The sequence below is a fragment of the Bacillus rossius genome, chromosome 1 (assembly GCF_032445375.1).
Source record: "Bacillus rossius redtenbacheri isolate Brsri chromosome 1, Brsri_v3, whole genome shotgun sequence".
NCBI lineage: Eukaryota > Metazoa > Arthropoda > Insecta > Phasmatodea > Bacillidae > Bacillus > Bacillus rossius.
In genome coordinates, this window is record NC_086330.1 from 177520041 (window position 1) to 177539280 (window position 19240).

At 36.9% G+C, this 19240-nt stretch overlaps 1 protein-coding gene across 1 annotated transcript in view; it reads left to right on the forward strand.

Annotated features, from left to right (window-relative positions):
• LOC134527121 (uncharacterized) overlaps positions 1-19240 on the forward strand; it is a 130287-nt gene that overhangs the window by 93783 nt on the left and 17264 nt on the right. Inside the window, exon 8 of the mRNA XM_063359491.1 lies at positions 165-258. Within this exon, the coding sequence (XP_063215561.1) occupies positions 165-258 (94 nt within the window). The remainder of the gene's footprint in view (positions 1-164; positions 259-19240) is intronic.

Sequence of the window (19240 nt, forward strand, 5' to 3'; positions counted from 1 at the left end):
TGTCTATATTTAAATACAAATTTATGTCATGAATATATTTTGGGTTGACAAATTTGCAAGATGGTTTTAACATGGTTAACAAAGAAAGGCAGACACAAAGCTGTTACTCTAAATTTTCCATCACACACACAGGTAATTTATAACGGTTCCTGATGTTTCCACAGATGAACCAAAATACATCACGACTCTGAAACAACTCCAGAAAGTTCACCTGAAGCACATTCAACGAGAAATAAAGGGGCTGCTGGAACTTTACAAGTAAGTATTAGGGGCGCAATAAGTTTTGGTAAGTCTTTAATGTCGAATATAATAATAATTTTCCTCGACTTTGGTAAAACATTTGTTAAAATATTTCGTGACGACGGAAAAATTTAAATTAACCCGACAGTTGGTGAAAATTAGCAGCGCACGACACCAAAGTATCTCCGGGCGGCCATATTGTGTTGTCATGAACCAAAATAATGCCAAATTGGTTTTAATATTTTATATGGCATACAAATTCTTTAATGTTTAACATTTAAAATTCTTCTTTGTTTTAGAATAGATCACGCATTAAACTTATCCAAAGTCCATAAGATAGTGTATATTGAAAGTATTATTACAGTTGTAGTCGTACTCAAAGATGAATTACATAAAAATCAATGGCTGCAGAAAAATCTAACTAAACATAGTAAATAAACAGTAACTTTATTATTTCAGGCAATCGACTAAATTAAATAATACGCTTTAACGAAACAAGATTTTATAAATAAAAAAAATATAGATATATATAAAAACTATTGAATTCAAGACGGCGTCTTTCGGTGGCAACCTCTCATCTTTGTGTTCATCTATATATATAGACGTCCCTCGGCCTGCTGTCCCTAAGTCCCTGCTGCGAATTGTCCTGAGACTCACCCTGATTTGCCCGCGTAGCTCCAGTCGGAGAGAAAGTGGAGTTCAGGCCAACGTGGCCGGGACCGTGAAACATGGGACCGGGAGGGAGATTTGTACAGGTAGAAGTAAATGTAGAAGGTTGCAAAAAGAAGATGTTGCTGTCCGTTTTCACGAGCTCCTTTATTCCGTTGAAAGCCCTATCGCAGCCTGGCCGGCGTGTTGCGGGACGAGCGTCCTCCCTCGCCGCGACCCGGACTCCCGGAAATACACTGGTAACAACTTGAACGCGACTCGATGTGACTGCGGAGGCTGTCCCGTGACGAAACGTATGGTTATGAAAGTTCAGATGTGCACAGCGTGCGTCTCGAGCGGAGCGAATTGCGAAGTGAAGAAAACGCGATCTTGTTAACGAGATTTACCACTGGAAATCCTGTCACAGCCTGGACGACCACGTCGGATGACGGACGTTTCATCCACGCTGCGACCCGGACTCCGTAACGCGCTACTTCTCCCGGAGCGGAGCGATGCAGGTCTGCTCCGTGCGGCTGCTTGCAGGCGACTGACTGACACCAAATACAGTAGAGGGAGAATACAGGACAGCTCGCTCGTTTTCGCGAGAAACCGACGGTGCTGCGCTCTCGCGGCTCGGCGTGATGACTAGCCCTAGCTGCCGCGACCACGGCCGCGCCATACGAAAACCTCTAAACTAAACTCGCTGAATTACAAAGAGTAACCGTCAGAATTGAAAGGAATTATTATTAAATATTTTTTTTAAAATTCTATTGCCTTATTGAACGTAAAAATTTTCCCCAAGTCAAAATATTTCTTTTAGAAAAACATACTATCGTGAGTTGTAATATTTCCCACTTCCCGCTTTCATTGTTAACTAAATATGCCTTATTTCTTGGTTTGTTGATATTATAGTGATTTTATGCATTGTTTTTTTCTTCTTATTTTCACACAATTCCTTTTCAGATAATGTATTTCATCGCAATAGCATCGTACACACCTCTTTTATAAAACAATTGATTATGACATTAAAATATTTGTTTTACGATGAATGTGGGAGAACCCGGAGTAAAGAAAACAAAAAAAGCAAAAAAGTCATGCACATGTAAATTGTATGGAATATCTAGCATAGCAGTGGTTATAAGGTATGATCGGGGAAAATAAACTTCTTGCTACCTATTTAGGTACAGCTGGATAAAATTTTACAAGCATATTCGTCTTTTGTATATCATTTGCCTTTTTCATTTACAATGGAAGTGTTCTAGCTCTGGTACCATTGTAATAATGCATTTATTTAAATATTATTATTTTAAAGTAACGCGGTATTAATACATATTTAATATTTATGGTAGCTTAAGATGGTGCAATTGTAAGTTCTAATTTAAGGATTATATTGTTTATTTACATTGTGTCAAACGCTATGTACTTCTACATATTTATGTCATACTGAAATTATGTATTTTTTCATTTCCCTTTAATTTTCAATATTATTTAAATGTCCATGTTATTTAATTTTAGAGGTGTAAAAGTAACGAAAAAAGCGTACCCGTATGTATTCGTTACTATAACAATTAGTACTCGTTACTATCGTATCGTTACTCGTTACTTCTGATACCGCATAACATGCTATGTTATGTTGCAGCAACAAATCGAGTCGTATTGCGTACGCGTACAGTATGACGTCGCGTAAATAATAATAAATAGAATATAAATCATTAACAATATTTGATAATTAACCGTTTTTGTTAACCAAGAAACAATTAAATCTCATTAGAGCGGCTTTATTATATTATCTCTTTTAAGATAATAAAAAAACCGTGAAAATTCGCGATAATAAAAAACAAAAACATACATATTTCTTATTTGTAAAAAATACTTTCTTACGTTGTTTTTGTTCCTATCTCAAACTTTGTCTACACACACAATACCTTTAATAAACAGTAAAAAAACTTGGACGAATTTCCAAATTATACTTTACTTAATAAACAAACATCGTTCTTTGTAACGTAAATTCATCGAATATGCGCGCGCATGCGTGAAACATACGAAAAATGCGAGTAACGAAATGCAGCCGTGTGTATAATAACGTTTCGTTACTCGTATATAGACGGCGCACCCGTGACTCAGTAACGAATACATACATACAGTTTGCTACAGCTCTATTTAATTTCATAATATCGTGCTCAAATCTCTGTTAACTGTACATATAATTATTATATACGTATTATACACTATATATATGAACAACTGTACTCATTATATTGCACATATTCATAAAAAAACTTATTTTAACCAATAGGCTGTTGAACGATAGCAAATCAATAGTATTTAGTGGCTAAAAAATTTGGATAATTTAATTAATTCATTAGATAATTCCCTAAATGAACAATGATTAGCAATAGAATGCTTTGAAAATTTTTACTTCAATTTTCCTTGAAAATATGCTGTTCATTATTAACTATTTTTTACATCGAAAGCAACTAACTTTTCAGCAAATAAATTTACATCTGCATGGCCGCAAAGAATACGAGGGTCAACACAATTTTTTTCAAAGGAATCTGTTGATTAGTCTAGGTGCAATGACGAGTTGAATATAATACATTTTAGGCTTGGAATGCATGGCCGTGGGTACTGTTATCACGCCGAGCCGCTAGGTAGCAGCGCTGACGCTCTTCGCCCGCGCGGCTGTGCTATTAGTATAGAGCTGTCCTGTATTCTCCTCTACAGTATTTGCTGACACTCCGCCGCCCGCCCGCGAGGCCTGAGGATGGGTGGAAGGGGAAACGGGCCGGCGCAGCGTGGGAGACGCGCGAATCGCGTGCGGGCCAGGCTTGCGGTTCTACATGATAACATCGGCACTGCAAAATATATACAAGAATATTTAAATGCAAAATTATTTAAGAATTACGACACATTATAAAGTACTTTAAAATACGTAAACACAAGTTAAGAATTATTACAAAGTATTATACAAAACGTAATTGACAACAGGAAATACACTAACACGGTAATTGGGATAAAAGGAATTATTTACAAAACACGTATTTGGTTAAGGACGTTCCAGGGCGCACGCGGGTGCGTCCCTGATCGTAACCACCACACTGCACTTCACTTAAAGCAAGAGAGGATGCTGACGAGGCATAACGGCCTGAAGGAGCCGGGGAGACACTTGGGTCGACGTAAAATATATATATATATATATATATATATATATATATATATATATATATATATACTAGATAATGCCCGGCATGCGTTGCAATGCCTCAATCAATTTTTTTTTTGTAATTTTTTAAACGTATACTAAGCATCTCTCTTTATCTCTCTAATTCTCTATCTCTCTATGTATATCTCTATAACTCTCTCTATCTTTCTATTTATATCTCTATCTCTCTATATATCTTTCTAGCGGACCCGACAGACATTGTCCTGCCCAAATGTACTTTTTGTGAGATATGGATATGGCGGTAAGTATTTATACGCTGGACATTTTGTATCTTCTCATTATACATACCCCTCCTCTTGGGCACGCCACTGCCGTTACCAAAAACCTTTCCCATGGTTACGCAGAAGGCAACAACAATGCAAAAGCCCGTTTCCATGGAGGCTAATTATCAACAATGCTTAGTTTTTTGCTTTTAAATCGTGTATTTTTAGTTTTTCTTAACTCAGAATCGAGATAAAATATCCAATTGTGAATCTAAACCATCCTCGAATCCCCGTGAACTCACACACAAAATTTTATCAAAATCGCGTACAAACAGACAGACAGAAAAAGTACTGTTTTATTATAGTAAGATAGATAGATTATTCTTACATGTTCGCATCCATGCAGTATATGAAAAATCAGCATGCATAGCCCCACACCTATAACTATACGTATCTGCTGCCCACGACTTTTTCCGCATGGAATTTTGTATTATCTTGCACCATTTAGAAATTTAAACATTATAACATAACAGTTGATACAGTTGTAGTAGTTTTCTTATGTTCACAAATGATAATTTTTCTCACCTCTATTTCAGTCTTTGCAATCAAAATATGTTACTACCTAAATTTTGAGTAAATATGTTTCTACTTTCAAATGTAATGACGGGAAGACACTTCATAAAATGTCTTTGTAAACCACATTTACTGTTTTTTCCGTCTCGAGCTAGAATGTAAAGATTGTCTGCATTACTGACCCGCGAGCAAGCTACATACATTTCAGAGAGAGAGAGAGTGTGAGAGAAAGACACCTATTGAATGTCTATCTAACTAATTTTTTTATGAGAGCAGATTTTCATTAAATAAATCATGAAATCATTCAACGATAAAAGCTGTTTATTTAATTAAGCGGACGGGTTCGCTCCAAGGAGAAAATTGACGCGGTGAGACCTCGTGGACATAGAGAAATGACACACACTCACTATTTGTGTGGCTATGAAACATGATTTTTTTTCTGCAATTTAAATTGTAATATACAAAAAGGGTATTGAAAATTGAAACAAATATGGCGACACTATAAACTGTCAGGATCTTTATTTTTTTCTTACTCTCTACTTAGTTCCTTACAATAGCAAAACTTAATGGCTTCTAATAATGCGTTGCAATTTTTGCTTTTAAAGCGTGTTTTTTTTAGTTTTTATTAACTCAGAATCGAGATAAAATATCCAATTGTGAATCTAAACCATCCTCACTATTTGTGTGGCTATGAAACATGATTTTTTTTCTGCAATTTAAATTGTAATATACAAAAAAGGTATTGAAAATTGAAACAAATATGGCGACGCTATAAACTGTCAGGATCTTTATTTTTTTCTTACTCTCTACTTAGTTCCTTACAATAGCAAAACTTAATGGCTTCTAATAATGCGTTGCAATTTTTGCTTTTAAAGCGTGTTTTTTTTTTAGTTTTTCTTAACTCAGAATCGAGATAAAATATCCTATTGTGAATCTAAACCATCCTCGAATCCCCGTGAACTCACAGACAAAATTTCATCAAAATCGGTCCAGCCGTCTAGGAGGAGTTCAGTGACATACACACGCACACAAGAAATATATATATAAAGATATATATATATATGTTAAGTTGCTTTGTGTGCGCTTCAAAAACTCAAAAGTTCTGCATCAATTGAGCTCAAATTTTGACACGATATACAACCCGCTTCAAAGATGGTTTTTATCTATTTTTCGCGTCAGTAACATAACCGCAACCGCGAGAAAACAGTTTTTTTTAACGGTCAGCTGTGTACCAGCAACCGCTCCATCTGCCGGAAGCAAAAGGACAGACTCTAAACTAACTAACGAGAACCACTGTCACGTGTGAAACATAACCTGTTTACAATTACAGTGTTTATTGACAAAAAACGTATCCACAAATCGTAAGTAGAGGCTAGTTTTGTATGATATATGGACCTGAAAAATAATATTTTTTTTATAATTATTATTTAACTATTTTATTTAACGAATATTTTACTTATTTATTTTAATTCATCTATTTAACTAACACTATTATTTTAAATAACACTTCAATACTGTCTGTCATGTGTCTCTTAGTTGTCGACATGGAGTTGTAAAAACGATGACGGACGGCCAGAAAAAAATATTAATAAAAGTTTTTGTCTTCTGAGAATTGCAGAATCTTTATTATAATTATTGACAAAAAAAAGTACCCACAAATCGTAAGGAGAGGTTATGTTTTGTGTGAGAAATTGACAGAAAAAATATTAATTTTTTATAATTATTATTTAACAATACTATTATTTAACATATATAAGTTACTTATATTTTAAATTTATGTATTTAACTAATACTATTAACCTTTAACAACCTTTCAATACTGGCTGTCCTGTGTCTCATTGTTGTCGACATAGAGTTGTTAATACGATGAGGGATGGGCAGAAAAAAATATTACTAAACGTTTTTCCACTCTTGGAATTGCAAAATCATTATTAAAATATTTTTTTGTCCCTACACCAGGCAACGTTTTGAAAGAAGTGCTTTTTTGTGGTCGCATTGGGATTCCACTGTGCTGTTCGCCCAAATTCAAGTACAGTTTAAGCTTTGTGTACTTTGTATCAAAATTTTTGCTACTTGCCAATAAGTTTTGTCCTGTGTCTCATCGTTGTCGAGCTTAAGCTATAAAAACCACGAGAATTAGGTGAAAAAAGTTTAATTAAATTTTATGGACCTTTCCAAAATAAAAAATTTTCTTTATTAAACTTTAAACGGAACTAGCAGAGAGACCAGCAACCAGGCTTGAGGATGCATGATTGCGAGCACGGCAGTCGCGTTCTACAGCAACGTATTTGGTTCGTTCTGAGGGGAATGAACGCGAGGCGTCGAGGATAAACGAATCACGTACCCAAAGAACAGCAGATCTGAATCTACAATACAATCGTCTTGCATTTGGGTAAAATCCAGCTGTTGATTATATTTCAAGTCTGCACGTTGTCATTGGCCAGATAAGTCATATCTGTACCTACTGCCATGCTCTAAAGTTCAATAATGAAACAAAAGATGTGTTGCACTGCCAGAAAAATCAAATTGCCTCAACTTGAAGCACCACCAGAACCGTTGAAAACTCTACTTGCTGGATCCACCGCTGAATCGAAGCATTTCCTATAGAACATCAGGAAATATAACTCTTGCTTCTAAATGACATAGTTTGGTGCGGAAATAGTGACAGCTCAATTCATGCCAACTTTTAAAATCAAAGCACAAATATATCACAAAGTTGGCTCCCTGCTCCCGTTCTCAGGTGGTTGCCAAAAATTCCTTCAAATGCATGTCATCAGTGATAATAGAGATGAAGTCGATGCACATTGTGGAATACATACCTTGCTAAGAAGATCCATCATTTCGCAACTACAGGAGCTCCTTCACGAAAAGAACAATTAGGTGCGTTTGTTCAAAACGCAATGGATATGATGCCATCCTATACCCACAAGATCGTCATTCACGCTGACAAAACGCCCGCAGGAGAACATGTCCGGAAATATAATGCTCCAAATATAGACGAAGTAGAAATTGTCTTAGTTGGAGATCAGTTCCAACCTAGAGATCTTGTTCTCCATCTAAGAAACAATCAATTGATAAACGTTGAAGAATTTCACCGTTTTTACGAAGCTTTGTAATATCCAGTTATCTACCGGGATGGTTCCGAATGATATTATTCCAATTTGAAAATGATAAACCCAATGAATGGTGCAGATATCAATAAAAAGGGCAGCGCAATGATCTTTTACGCCTTTTGCTTAATGATTCGGAGAAACGAGGAGAATTATATTTTGAAATGCCGTCAGTTCTTTCACCAGTACATTGTGGATATAAATGCAAAAATTGAAACGGAACGTTTGCTGTTCCTTCCTTTGAATCAGACCAAACCTTGCTCCGAAGAATAAATTCATTTGCGAGATGCAGTTGTGAATGACGGTAATACAACCAACGTTGGAAATCTAACTATTTTGCCATCTTCATACATAGGCGTTCCACCTCACATGCAGGAATGTGCTCAAGATGCAATGGCATATTTTCGCCATTACAGGCGTCCAACTTATTTATTACCTTCACATGCAATTCAGCTTGGGACGAGATACAGCAGCTGTTACTTCTGAAACGTCCCTCGTGTCCTTGTTATTAATATTGACAAGATGTCGACAAAACAGGCCTTGGAACTGGCGGGCAGAAAAGAAATAATTAAGAACAAAATTTAAACATCAGAGGCGGACACGGGGTGGGTCCAACGAAAATTTGTAAACTCCCTTTCAAGACCTGGGAGCATAGTGTGGATCTTATTGCCTTAAGTAATAAAAACAAACAGTTACGTTTATAGACATCCATTTATTTAAGATCAAGGTTTGTTTTCAAGATTTTCTGTTACAAGCTATAAAGAGAAAACACTTCTATCATTTAACCATTATTAAAGAGAGCTCAATTTACCTAATCATTTGCCGACCCGGGCCGCGAATAGAAAATTATTTTTCCAACCCATCATTCTTAAAGAAACCGTAAAGTTTTAACATTTTACAATAATCTGTAATCACCATATTAGCTTATCATTGGTTAATTAAAACCATTTCACATATACAATTTCGAGATGGCTCAAGAGACCAAAACTGTTAAACTGGTTCGAATCTGATATCTGAAATTACATTTGGAAATTAACAAAAGAAACTTTCACTGGCACTCGCTCTCACGAACTGAAGATTTTCTGGCGGTTCGTAGCTGATGGCGAAAAGGCTGGGAGTGAGGGCTTCCACTGGCGAAACAACCAATTCAAAATTGGAGGTCGCCGGGCTACCTTAGTTCCCCATGATGGTTTCTTTCTCTTTGGATCGGGAGGGGGGGACTAGGACCTTGTCTGTGGACAGACCAAACCAAAAAAAATTAGATCTGCACCACAGACAGAACAAGGTCGGGTCAGAAAACGACCGCTAGAGATACAAAGTTCAAAGGATCGAAGAGAGAACTTACCAAAACAGGGTAGTAGTTGTTAGGCACAGCCATGTTGCCTGGTAGGAAGATGGAGGGCGATGCGCGGCCGACGTCGCGGTTAAAAGAAAAAAAAATGCGGCACCAGACCGGAACTTTGGTTCGCGGAGAAACTTGGATAACTACGTAGAGGCTATGCTGAGATGACGAAAATAAAAAACCAAAAGGTAAATAGGGAAACATCCCTTTTCTGATCAGACTACATCTTAGTACTGTTGCTCAACGTCAGCTTTGATTTAACTGGATGGAGCCCGAAACGCGATCAGCGGACTACCGACGCGGTCGTTCCAGAGTGCAGAGCAAGAGTCCCCTCACATCCGCGCCGCGTCGCTAATTCAAACAAGGACCTCGCCCTGGAGGGTGGAGGGGCGTCGGAAACCTTCGGCAACTCTCGTCGTCCGACCCGAAGTGAACTATCGTAAAAGACTTCCCTCTGTCGGAGTTTGCACGCACTAAGGTCGACTAGGGGCGAGTCGCGGTACAGTCGACTTATGGAAAATAAATTTATTTCTAAAAATAATTTTAAAATTATGATAAAATTAAAAAAACGTGCCGAAATACCTAATTTCCGGCACATACTCCCCCGCTTAATGCGGAGCATAGACAAAAACAACACTTATAGTTAGGCGAGTAACCAGGTTCGCCTGTATCCTACTACTAACTTTTATCGCGCGCGCACGGCGCTGTCGCGTCTCAAAGTCAGCCTTGCGAGGTATTTGGACCTCGTAGGGTACCATGATATAAAACATGGCTCTGTGAACTTGAAATTCTGTTAATAATTTAAACTTTAGTAGGTACTAAATTAATGACGTGAAATTTAGACGTGGTTGATCTAGATGATTGGACAAGCTGTAGATTCCATCTGTTGGGCACTGTGAGGGAGGCCATAAGGCCACTGAGGCGAAAAAGGTACCTGCGTCCTTGCACTCAGTATAAAATGGAGACTATACACTCCTTGTAACTTAAAACTAGAACGGGAATTAAAACCCCTGTACAAAACATCTTTCCACAAGAATCCGAAGGCATTGGGACTCAGCCCTGCTCAATCAGGCTATGGAGAAGACTTGATGCTTGCTAAAAGCGAAGCAACACCTCGGTCCCGGAATCTAGGGATCTTAGCTAACGTAGGCTCCGTATGTCCGTGCACTGATGGTTGATCAGACCAACAGGCCGGAGCAGAGAGACCTACGAGGTTTTTTTTTTCCCCAAGCTATACTGGGTTCGAGACCCGAAACGATCAACCACATTAATAAATTTGAAAAGGGTAAAAATACTTTGAATGAATTTAGGAATATTATTAATTATAGCTTGGATTATACCTTTAATTAAAGTTAATGTAATGAGTAAGAAATATAATGTACGTTTTAAATATTTAATCTTATAGAGTGATGACTGCCTTGTATATTTAGCTTTTAGGGATTTCAGTCTCAACAACTCTGATGTTTTTAATATTATTAATTCAATATATATTATTTAAAAGTTTTCTGCAAACAAAAAAATAAATTAACTACGCTTCGCACTCGAATTTAAATTATCTAAAAATATATATATAAATCGCAATAAAAATATATTTAAAAAAATCTAAAAGGGGGTGAATTACAATTGAGCGGTTCGACCTTCCATGACTGCTGATAGATTTCACACTGCCAGTAAGGGAGGGTTGGACAGGTCGTCCAAAGTAGAGTGCTGGGGATTTGACCCAGGGTTCACTCCAGTGGTCATGGGATATTTCACCCAGAGGACCCAGTCTTGGCTCGTTGGCTCAGAGGACTGATTTTTGTGCTGCACTGTGGCTAGCTTGACCTAAGTCCTACTTTTGAAAACACATATAAAAGAAACCAGTTTGCCGTCTGGAAGTCACGTAGCTCTTACTTAAATAAACAATGTGATCATTAACAGTGTAGAACAAATACGACTTTGGGGGTCGAATGCAAAAGATAAAATAAAAAATGTCTAGATGTGACAGCTTCTGTGCTTAGACTTTATATACGTCGCTGTACATCACATTTACGTACAAGGAAAATAAAAAAATATATAAACTTTGTTAAATCAAAAGTCAGTTAAACAAAATTACTACAAAAAATTATTCCTGCTTACTTTACAGATTATTATTATTATTATTATTATTATTATTATCATTATTATTTATTAAAAAAATTGAATGTAATCAAAAATTCACTAGATAAAAAAATCGCCGGACAAAATTCATGAAAATTCAACAGGCATCAGAAAAATATTACAGAGTAAAAAAAAAATTGAACAAAAATTAAAACTATTTACGTTAATCAGTTTGCTAAAGACTGAACTTACGTATGTAAAATTAATAATTAAAGTATCTTAAATTACCTATAGTGTGCTAGCCTATAAACATGATGCTTAAACATACACAAATTAATTTAGGGGACCTCTCGTTGGAGGTTGAAAAGGATTTCACCACTCTCGGTGATTAGTATAGATATAAAATGAGGCTAGTCACCTCGTAGGTGCTTAATTTCGGAGAAAAACTTTTTTTTAATACGCTTGATTATATTATTATTTTATTACTATATTATGTATTCAAGTATTACTACTTTAACAATGTAAGAAGTGGAATTTTTATAAATCAACTGTCTTTAAGTATAGGTTGAAATAATTATTATGATGGGGAGGGAAGCCCTTGAAACGTAGGTATATTTAAAATCTATGTTTAACTATTACTTGCGTGTTAACTAGTAAGGACATTGGTACCAGATAAAAAAAGATACTCATAACGTATAGTTCTTTGTTTAACACTAAACTTAATCCTTAAATTTAAATCCTTTAGTTAACTTCTGTGAGACAACAGTAGTAAACGATAATTTAGATAATTCTCCGTCGTAAAGAAACTACGGCGGGCGGAGATAAACAAAACCCGGCGTCACTACAGAGACGTCAGCTTTGGTCAGCCCTAGAAGATAAGACGCCGGTGGGCGACACAGTCCGCATGGCGTGGAACGAGGAGGGGATGTAACAACATGGCAGCAACCACCTGGCTATCAGAAAAAAACGTGAACTAAACAGTGGCTCACGTGAAAATTTACTCTCAAGGCATAAAATTTAAAATCATGTCGCGGGCGATCGCCTTGCGCTAAAGAGACGAAAGGGTCCGGGGAGAGGGACTTTGGGTACCCCTGAAGAGGGTACGAATAAGCTAACGCGGCCCTGGGCGTCTGCAGGGACCGTTGATGGTGAGGGAAGGGGGGGGGGGGGGGAAACAGGCATCGACCGCCAGTAGAGTTACAAGGGATAAGGCAGGCGCTTGCTCGCCCGGCGTCGCGCGGGACCTCGCGCAAGCTTGCGTGGGCGTTTGATGTTACGACGTTCACCGCACGTGAAAAACTACGAGAAAAATTAATTTAAAACATTTAAAGAAGGACAAGAAACTTGTTTGGTGCCAGCTCCAGCTTACAATATATCATACAAAACAGGTATAAGTACCAAAAAAAATTTAAACCTTTTCAAAAAAAATTCTTTTTTTCTTTTTTTCTACGTATGCCTATTCAGGTATGCCTATAGACCAAACCACGCTCTGCTACCAATTGAAACGTCCCTCGTGTCCTTGTTATTAATATTGACAAGATGTCGACAAAACAGGCCTTGGAACTGGCGGGCAGAAAAGAAATAATTAAGAACAAAATTTAAACATCAGAGGCGGACACGGGGTGGGTCCAACGAAAATTTGTAAACTCCCTTTCAAGACCTGGGAGCATAGTGTGGATCGTTATTGCCTTAAGTAATAAAAACAAACAGTTACGTTTATAGACATCCATTTATTTAAGATCAAGGTTTGTTTTCAAGATTTTCTGTTACAAGCTATAAAGAGAAAACACTTCTATCATTTAACCATTATTAAAGAGAGCTCAATTTACCTAATCATTTGCCGACCCGGGCCGCGAATAGAAAATTATTTTTCCAACCCATCATTCTTAAAGAAACCGTAAAGTTTTAACATTTTACAATAATCTGTAATCACCATATTAACTTATCATTGGTTAATTAAAACCATTTCACATATACAATTTCGAGATGGCTCAAGAGACCAAAACTGTTAAACTGGTTCGAATCTGATATCTGAAATTACATTTGGAAATTAACAAAAAAAAACTTTCACTGGCACTCGCTCTCACGAACTGAAGATTTTCTGGCGGTTCGTAGCTGATGGCGAAAAGGCTGGGAGTGAGGGCTTCCACTGGCGAAACAACCAATTCAAAATTGGAGGTCGCCGGGCTACCTTAGTTCCCCATGATGGTTTCTTTCTCTTTGGAAGGGGGGGGGGGGGGGACTAGGACCTTGTCTGTGGACAGACCAAACCAAAAAAAATTAGATCTGCACCACAGACAGAACAAGGTCGGGTCAGAAAACGACCGCTAGAGATACAAAGTTCAAAGGATCGAAGAGAGAACTTACCAAAACAGGGTAGTAGTTGTTAGGCACAGCCATGTTGCCTGGTAGGAAGATGGAGGGCGATGCGCGGCCGACGTCGCGGTTAAAAGAAAAAAAAATGCGGCACCAGACCGGAACTTTGGTTCGCGGAGAAACTTGGATAACTACGTAGAGGCTATGCTGAGATGACGAAAATAAAAAACCAAAAGGTAAATAGGGAAAAATCCCTTTTCTGATCAGGCTACATCTTAGTACTGTTGCTCGGCGTCAGCTTTGATTTAACTGGATGGAGCCCGAAACGCGATCAGCGGACTACCGACGCGGTCGTTCCAGAGTGCAGAGCAAGAGTCCCCTCACATCCGCGCCGCGTCGCTAATTCAAACAAGGACCTCGCCCTGGAGGGTGGAGGGGCGTCGGAAACCTTCGGCAACTCTCGTCGTCCGAACCGAAGTGAACTATCGTAAAAGACTTCGCTCTGTCGGAGTTTGCACGCACTAAGGTCGACTAGGGGCGAGTCGCGGTACAGTCGACTTATGGAAAATAAATTTATTTCTAAAAATAATTTTAAAATTATGATAAAATAAAAAAAAAGTGCCGAAATACCTAATTTCCGGCACACTTCTTAGTCTATCACCCGTGGATAGGCATGACATCACAGCATGTGTTTTCAGACAAAAGCTTAAGTGCTAATGGTTTCATTGTGAAAAATTTAGTATTTGGATCTGTGCGTTGGTGGATGTATGAAGTAGAATGGCAAAAGAGAGGATTGCCTCATGCCCATATACTAATCTGGCTTTACGATAAATAACTTCAGACGAAATCGACGATGTGATATGCGCTGATATTTCACGGGCTGAGGTCGATAAGGATTTACATGCAGTTTTTTATCAAAAACAATTTCGGCAATAAAGGTTTATTATTCTTGCATTTTAAAAATCTGATTACTAGTATAATTTCAAGTATTTATTCTTTTATTATTAAAAAATTGGTTGTTAGTAAAGTCGGTTTACGGACGATAGCTTAACGTGACAACGTCATAACAAAACATTGATTAAATGATTGCATGCTTTTATGAATAAAATTGAATCATTTTTATTTTCATAATAAAGGAAAAAATACTAGAAATTATACTAGTAATCAGATTTTTAAAATGCAAGAATAATTAACCTTTATTGCCGAAATTCTTGTTGTAATAAGTAATGAAAACCATATTTTTTTCACTTCACTTTATAAACAGTCGACGAAACAGTTCACGTGTAGATGACTTGTAATTAATTTAAAAAACTGGCGTTTGGCTATACAGTTTTAATATAATTATGAACAAGTTTCCATATATATAAACTATAATCAAATATCTAATATAACCTATTATTACTGCACTCGCCGACAGATGCTACTTTTTTTAATAATAAAAGAATAAATACTTGAAATTATACTAGTATTCAGATTTTTAAAATGCAATAACAATTAACCTTTATTGCCGAAATTGTTGTAATAAGCAATGAAAACCACATTAACTTTTCACTTCACATTATAAACAGTCGACGAAACAGTTTACGTCTAGATGACTTGTAATTAATTTTAACAACTGGTGTTTGGCTATAAAGTTTAAATATAATTATGAACAAGTTTTCATATAAATAAACTGTAATCAAATATCTATCATTAATTATATGAATCACCATAATTCTTTAGTCAATTGTAACATAACCTACTATTATTGCACTCGCCATATCTGGTTCCCGCAATAGCGGATAGATATCGCGTTTCATTCGGTTCGCGTCCGTCACCGTAGATAGTAGCACGGTAGGGGAATAATATTATTTCGTTTTTATAACACGATTTTATAATAAATACGCATCCCAAATACACCAAACTTATTTTTAATGTGTTACAATATTTTTTTTAAAACATTGTGCAAAAGATCCCGGGTGTAATTTGAATTATTATGTGTAACTGTAAAACACCTTTGTTCGTTAAAAATATGTTATTCTTTGAGGAAGTATTTTTTTTAATTTTTCTATCTTTTGTATGATAAAATCTACCTCTGCATACTTTTATGAATAAAATTTAATCATTTTTATTGAATTATCACTATTTTGTATGGACACAAAGAAGGAGTGAAATGAAATCTACAATTTAATTGATAAATTTATTTTTATTTGTACTCATTAATTCAAATATGTTTATTACTTTTGTAGTGTCGCATGCGCCGTATTAATTTTTACAAGTACAAAAATGAAAGTATAGCGGTGGCGGGGATTCGGTCCGTCAACCTTTGGATTGATAGTCAGCGATGCTAACCGCATGGCCACGAGGCCATATTAGAAACAATAATTTCAGATGTTGTATATATATTTATAAAACTTTTGTTCACGGTTGGGGAATAATATTATTTCGTTTTTATAACACGATTTTACAACATACGCATCCCAAATACACCAAACTTATTTATAATGTGTTACAATATTTTTTTTAAACATTGTGCAAAAGATCCCGGGTGTAATTTGAATTATTAATATATGTAACTGTAAAACACCATTGTTCGTTAAAAACGCATTTGAATATTCAACATTACTTTTAAATAACCGTCCTACCAAGTGTGCTGAAAATCAGTGGACAAACGTTAAATTACATAATATTAATAATTCAAACGAAGAAAATATGATTGAAAAGTCAAATCGATGGTTGTTCCAATCGAGTGCAAGAGAGATGCCACGCATGCGTACAATGAGCATAACAGGACACATCCGTAGTGGGACATCCGTAGTGGGACAATGTGCGTTACGGGACACATTTCGTGCGTGCAGCCGGCGTCCATCTATTTATTAGACGTTGTCACGTCAAAACATGATACACAGACCATGCAATACACTAAATCCGAATTCACCATGCATGGTAGATGGGAAATGGCCTAAGCAATATACTCGAGCATTCACAGCCAACACAGTATCAGAAGACGATGGATACCCTCGATATAGTAGACAGTAAACTGAAGATGGCGGGAATTCGGCAACTATACACATGCCAAATGGTGATATTGATGTAGACAACCGTTGGGTGGTCCCATATTCGCCTCTGTTGTCAAAAACATTAAAAACGCTCATAAACGTAGAATAATGTAATTCTGTCAAATCGATTAAATACATTTGTAAGTATGTGAACAAAGGCAGCGATATGGCAGTTTTTGGTGCGCAACAAGAAAATAGTGACTGAAATACAGTACGAGTTATCGATGAAATAGCACAATATCAGGCTAGAAGATACATAAGCAGCAATGAAGCTGCATGGCGAATTTTTTCGTTTCCCATTCATAAATGCCACCCAGCTGTGGTTCACTTATCAGTACCTTTAGTTAATGGACAGCATGTTTATTTCACAGATGCAAATGTGCAGAAAAGAAACCTTAATCCACCTGGTACAACTCTGACTGATTTCTTCACCTTATGTCAGGAAGACGCTTTCGCCAGAACTCTGGTGTAGGTACTCAGAAGTGCCCTCTTATTTCACATGGAATGTAACTAAAAGAGCATTCGTACGACGCAGACGAGGGAAGCCAGTCGACGGTCAACCTGATATTTTCAGAGAAAATACAATTAGAAGACTTTATACAGTGCATCCTAATCAAGATAAATGTTGTTTTTTTTTCTTTCGCCTGTTGTTGGTAAATGTGCCTGGTCCTAGATCTTTCGAGAAATTTAAAATTGTTTACGGCGTCACACATGCCACTTTTCGCAGTGCGTGTCAAGCTCTGAATTTATTAGAAAACGACAGGTGGGATATATGTATTAATGACGCATGCAACAGGGCACATACAAACCAAATTCACGCATAATTCGCAATTATATTGACCGCTTGTTTTTCTTCACCTCCCACAGAGTTATGTGAAAGATATCGATCGCAAATGGCTGAGGACATTTTGCATAGAGTATGCCTAGGAAATGCCAATTTGTCCATGGAATTTACAGAAGGCGAAACATTGATAATTATTAATACAAGGGCTTAGCTACTGCAAATAAAGTTATTAGACAATTGGGAATGCCAAAACCCACCCGAATTGCGACTTCTTCAATTCGATGTGGATTTGCGCCGTGAACAGAGTTACAACACAGGTGATCTACAGTCATATGTCCAATCAAACATTCCAAATGAACGCGTGAACAGAAGGACATTTATGATCACATAATGCAAATGATAAATGGTGGATGCGCCAGGAGGACTGGGAAAACATTTCTTATCAGATTGATTCTGGCAATGGTTCGAACAAAAAATGACATAGCCTTAGCTTTCGCTTCGTCTGGAATAGTTGTGACATTGTTACAAGGTGGAAGGGCTGCTCATTCAACTCTGAAGTTGCCATTAAACATGCATATCATCGAGACTCCCACATGAATTATTTCCATAGCATCCAGTATGGGAAAAGTATTACAAGAATGTAAGCTCATTGTTTGGGATAAATGAACGATGGCACATAAAATATCGCTTGAAGCTCTATATCGATCGTTGCGAGATTTTCGTGGAGATGATTAAACAATCGGGAATGCATTGATATTGCTCGCAGGAGAGTTTATTCAAACATTGCCTGTAATTTCTCGATCGACACAATCGGACGAAATAAAATTGCCTGAAATATTCAACATTGTGGCGACACGTACGTACATTGCAGTTGACTACGGATATTCGTGTCCAGCAGCAGAACGGTCAATCAGCCGAGGTATTCTCACGACAGTTACCGGACATTGGAAACGGGCAGCTTCAGTCTATGAGAAGTCAAGACAAATATAATTTCCTGGTAATTTTTGTAATTTGGTAATATCCAAATAAGAACTGATCGAAAAATATTTTCCTGATATTCAATTTTACTATGGGAATAATGATTGGCTCAGTAAACGAGCTATCCTGAACGCGAAGAATAAAGATGTCTATCAAATTAATAATGTTATTCAATCTAGCTTTCAAAGTGAGGAAATTACATAAAGTTGATAGACACCGTTGTGGTATCAGATAAAGTAGTTAATTATCAAACGGAATTTTTGTACTCATTTGATCTACCAGGTATGCCACCACATAACTTATATTAAAATTTAAAATATGTGTGCCAATTATCATGGTGCGTAGTATTAATCAGCCAAATTTCTGCAACGGCACGCGAATCGCGGTTAAAAAATTAATAAACAATGTAGTGGAAGCAACGATTTCATGGGGCTTTTCAAAGGTGAAGATGTCCTCATCCCTCGAATTCCCATGATCCCTACTGATACACCATTTTAATTGAAAAGATTGCAATTTCCAATTCAATTGGCGTTCGCATTCACAGTCAATAAAGCTCAAGTGCAATCTCTAGAGTTATGTGGTTTAGATTTAGATGCTGATTGCTTCTCGCATGGACAACTGTATGTTGCGTGTTCCCGTGTCAGCAAACCAGATAGTCTTTATATTTACGCAGACAATGGAAAAAAAAATATTGTTTTTCTCAAGT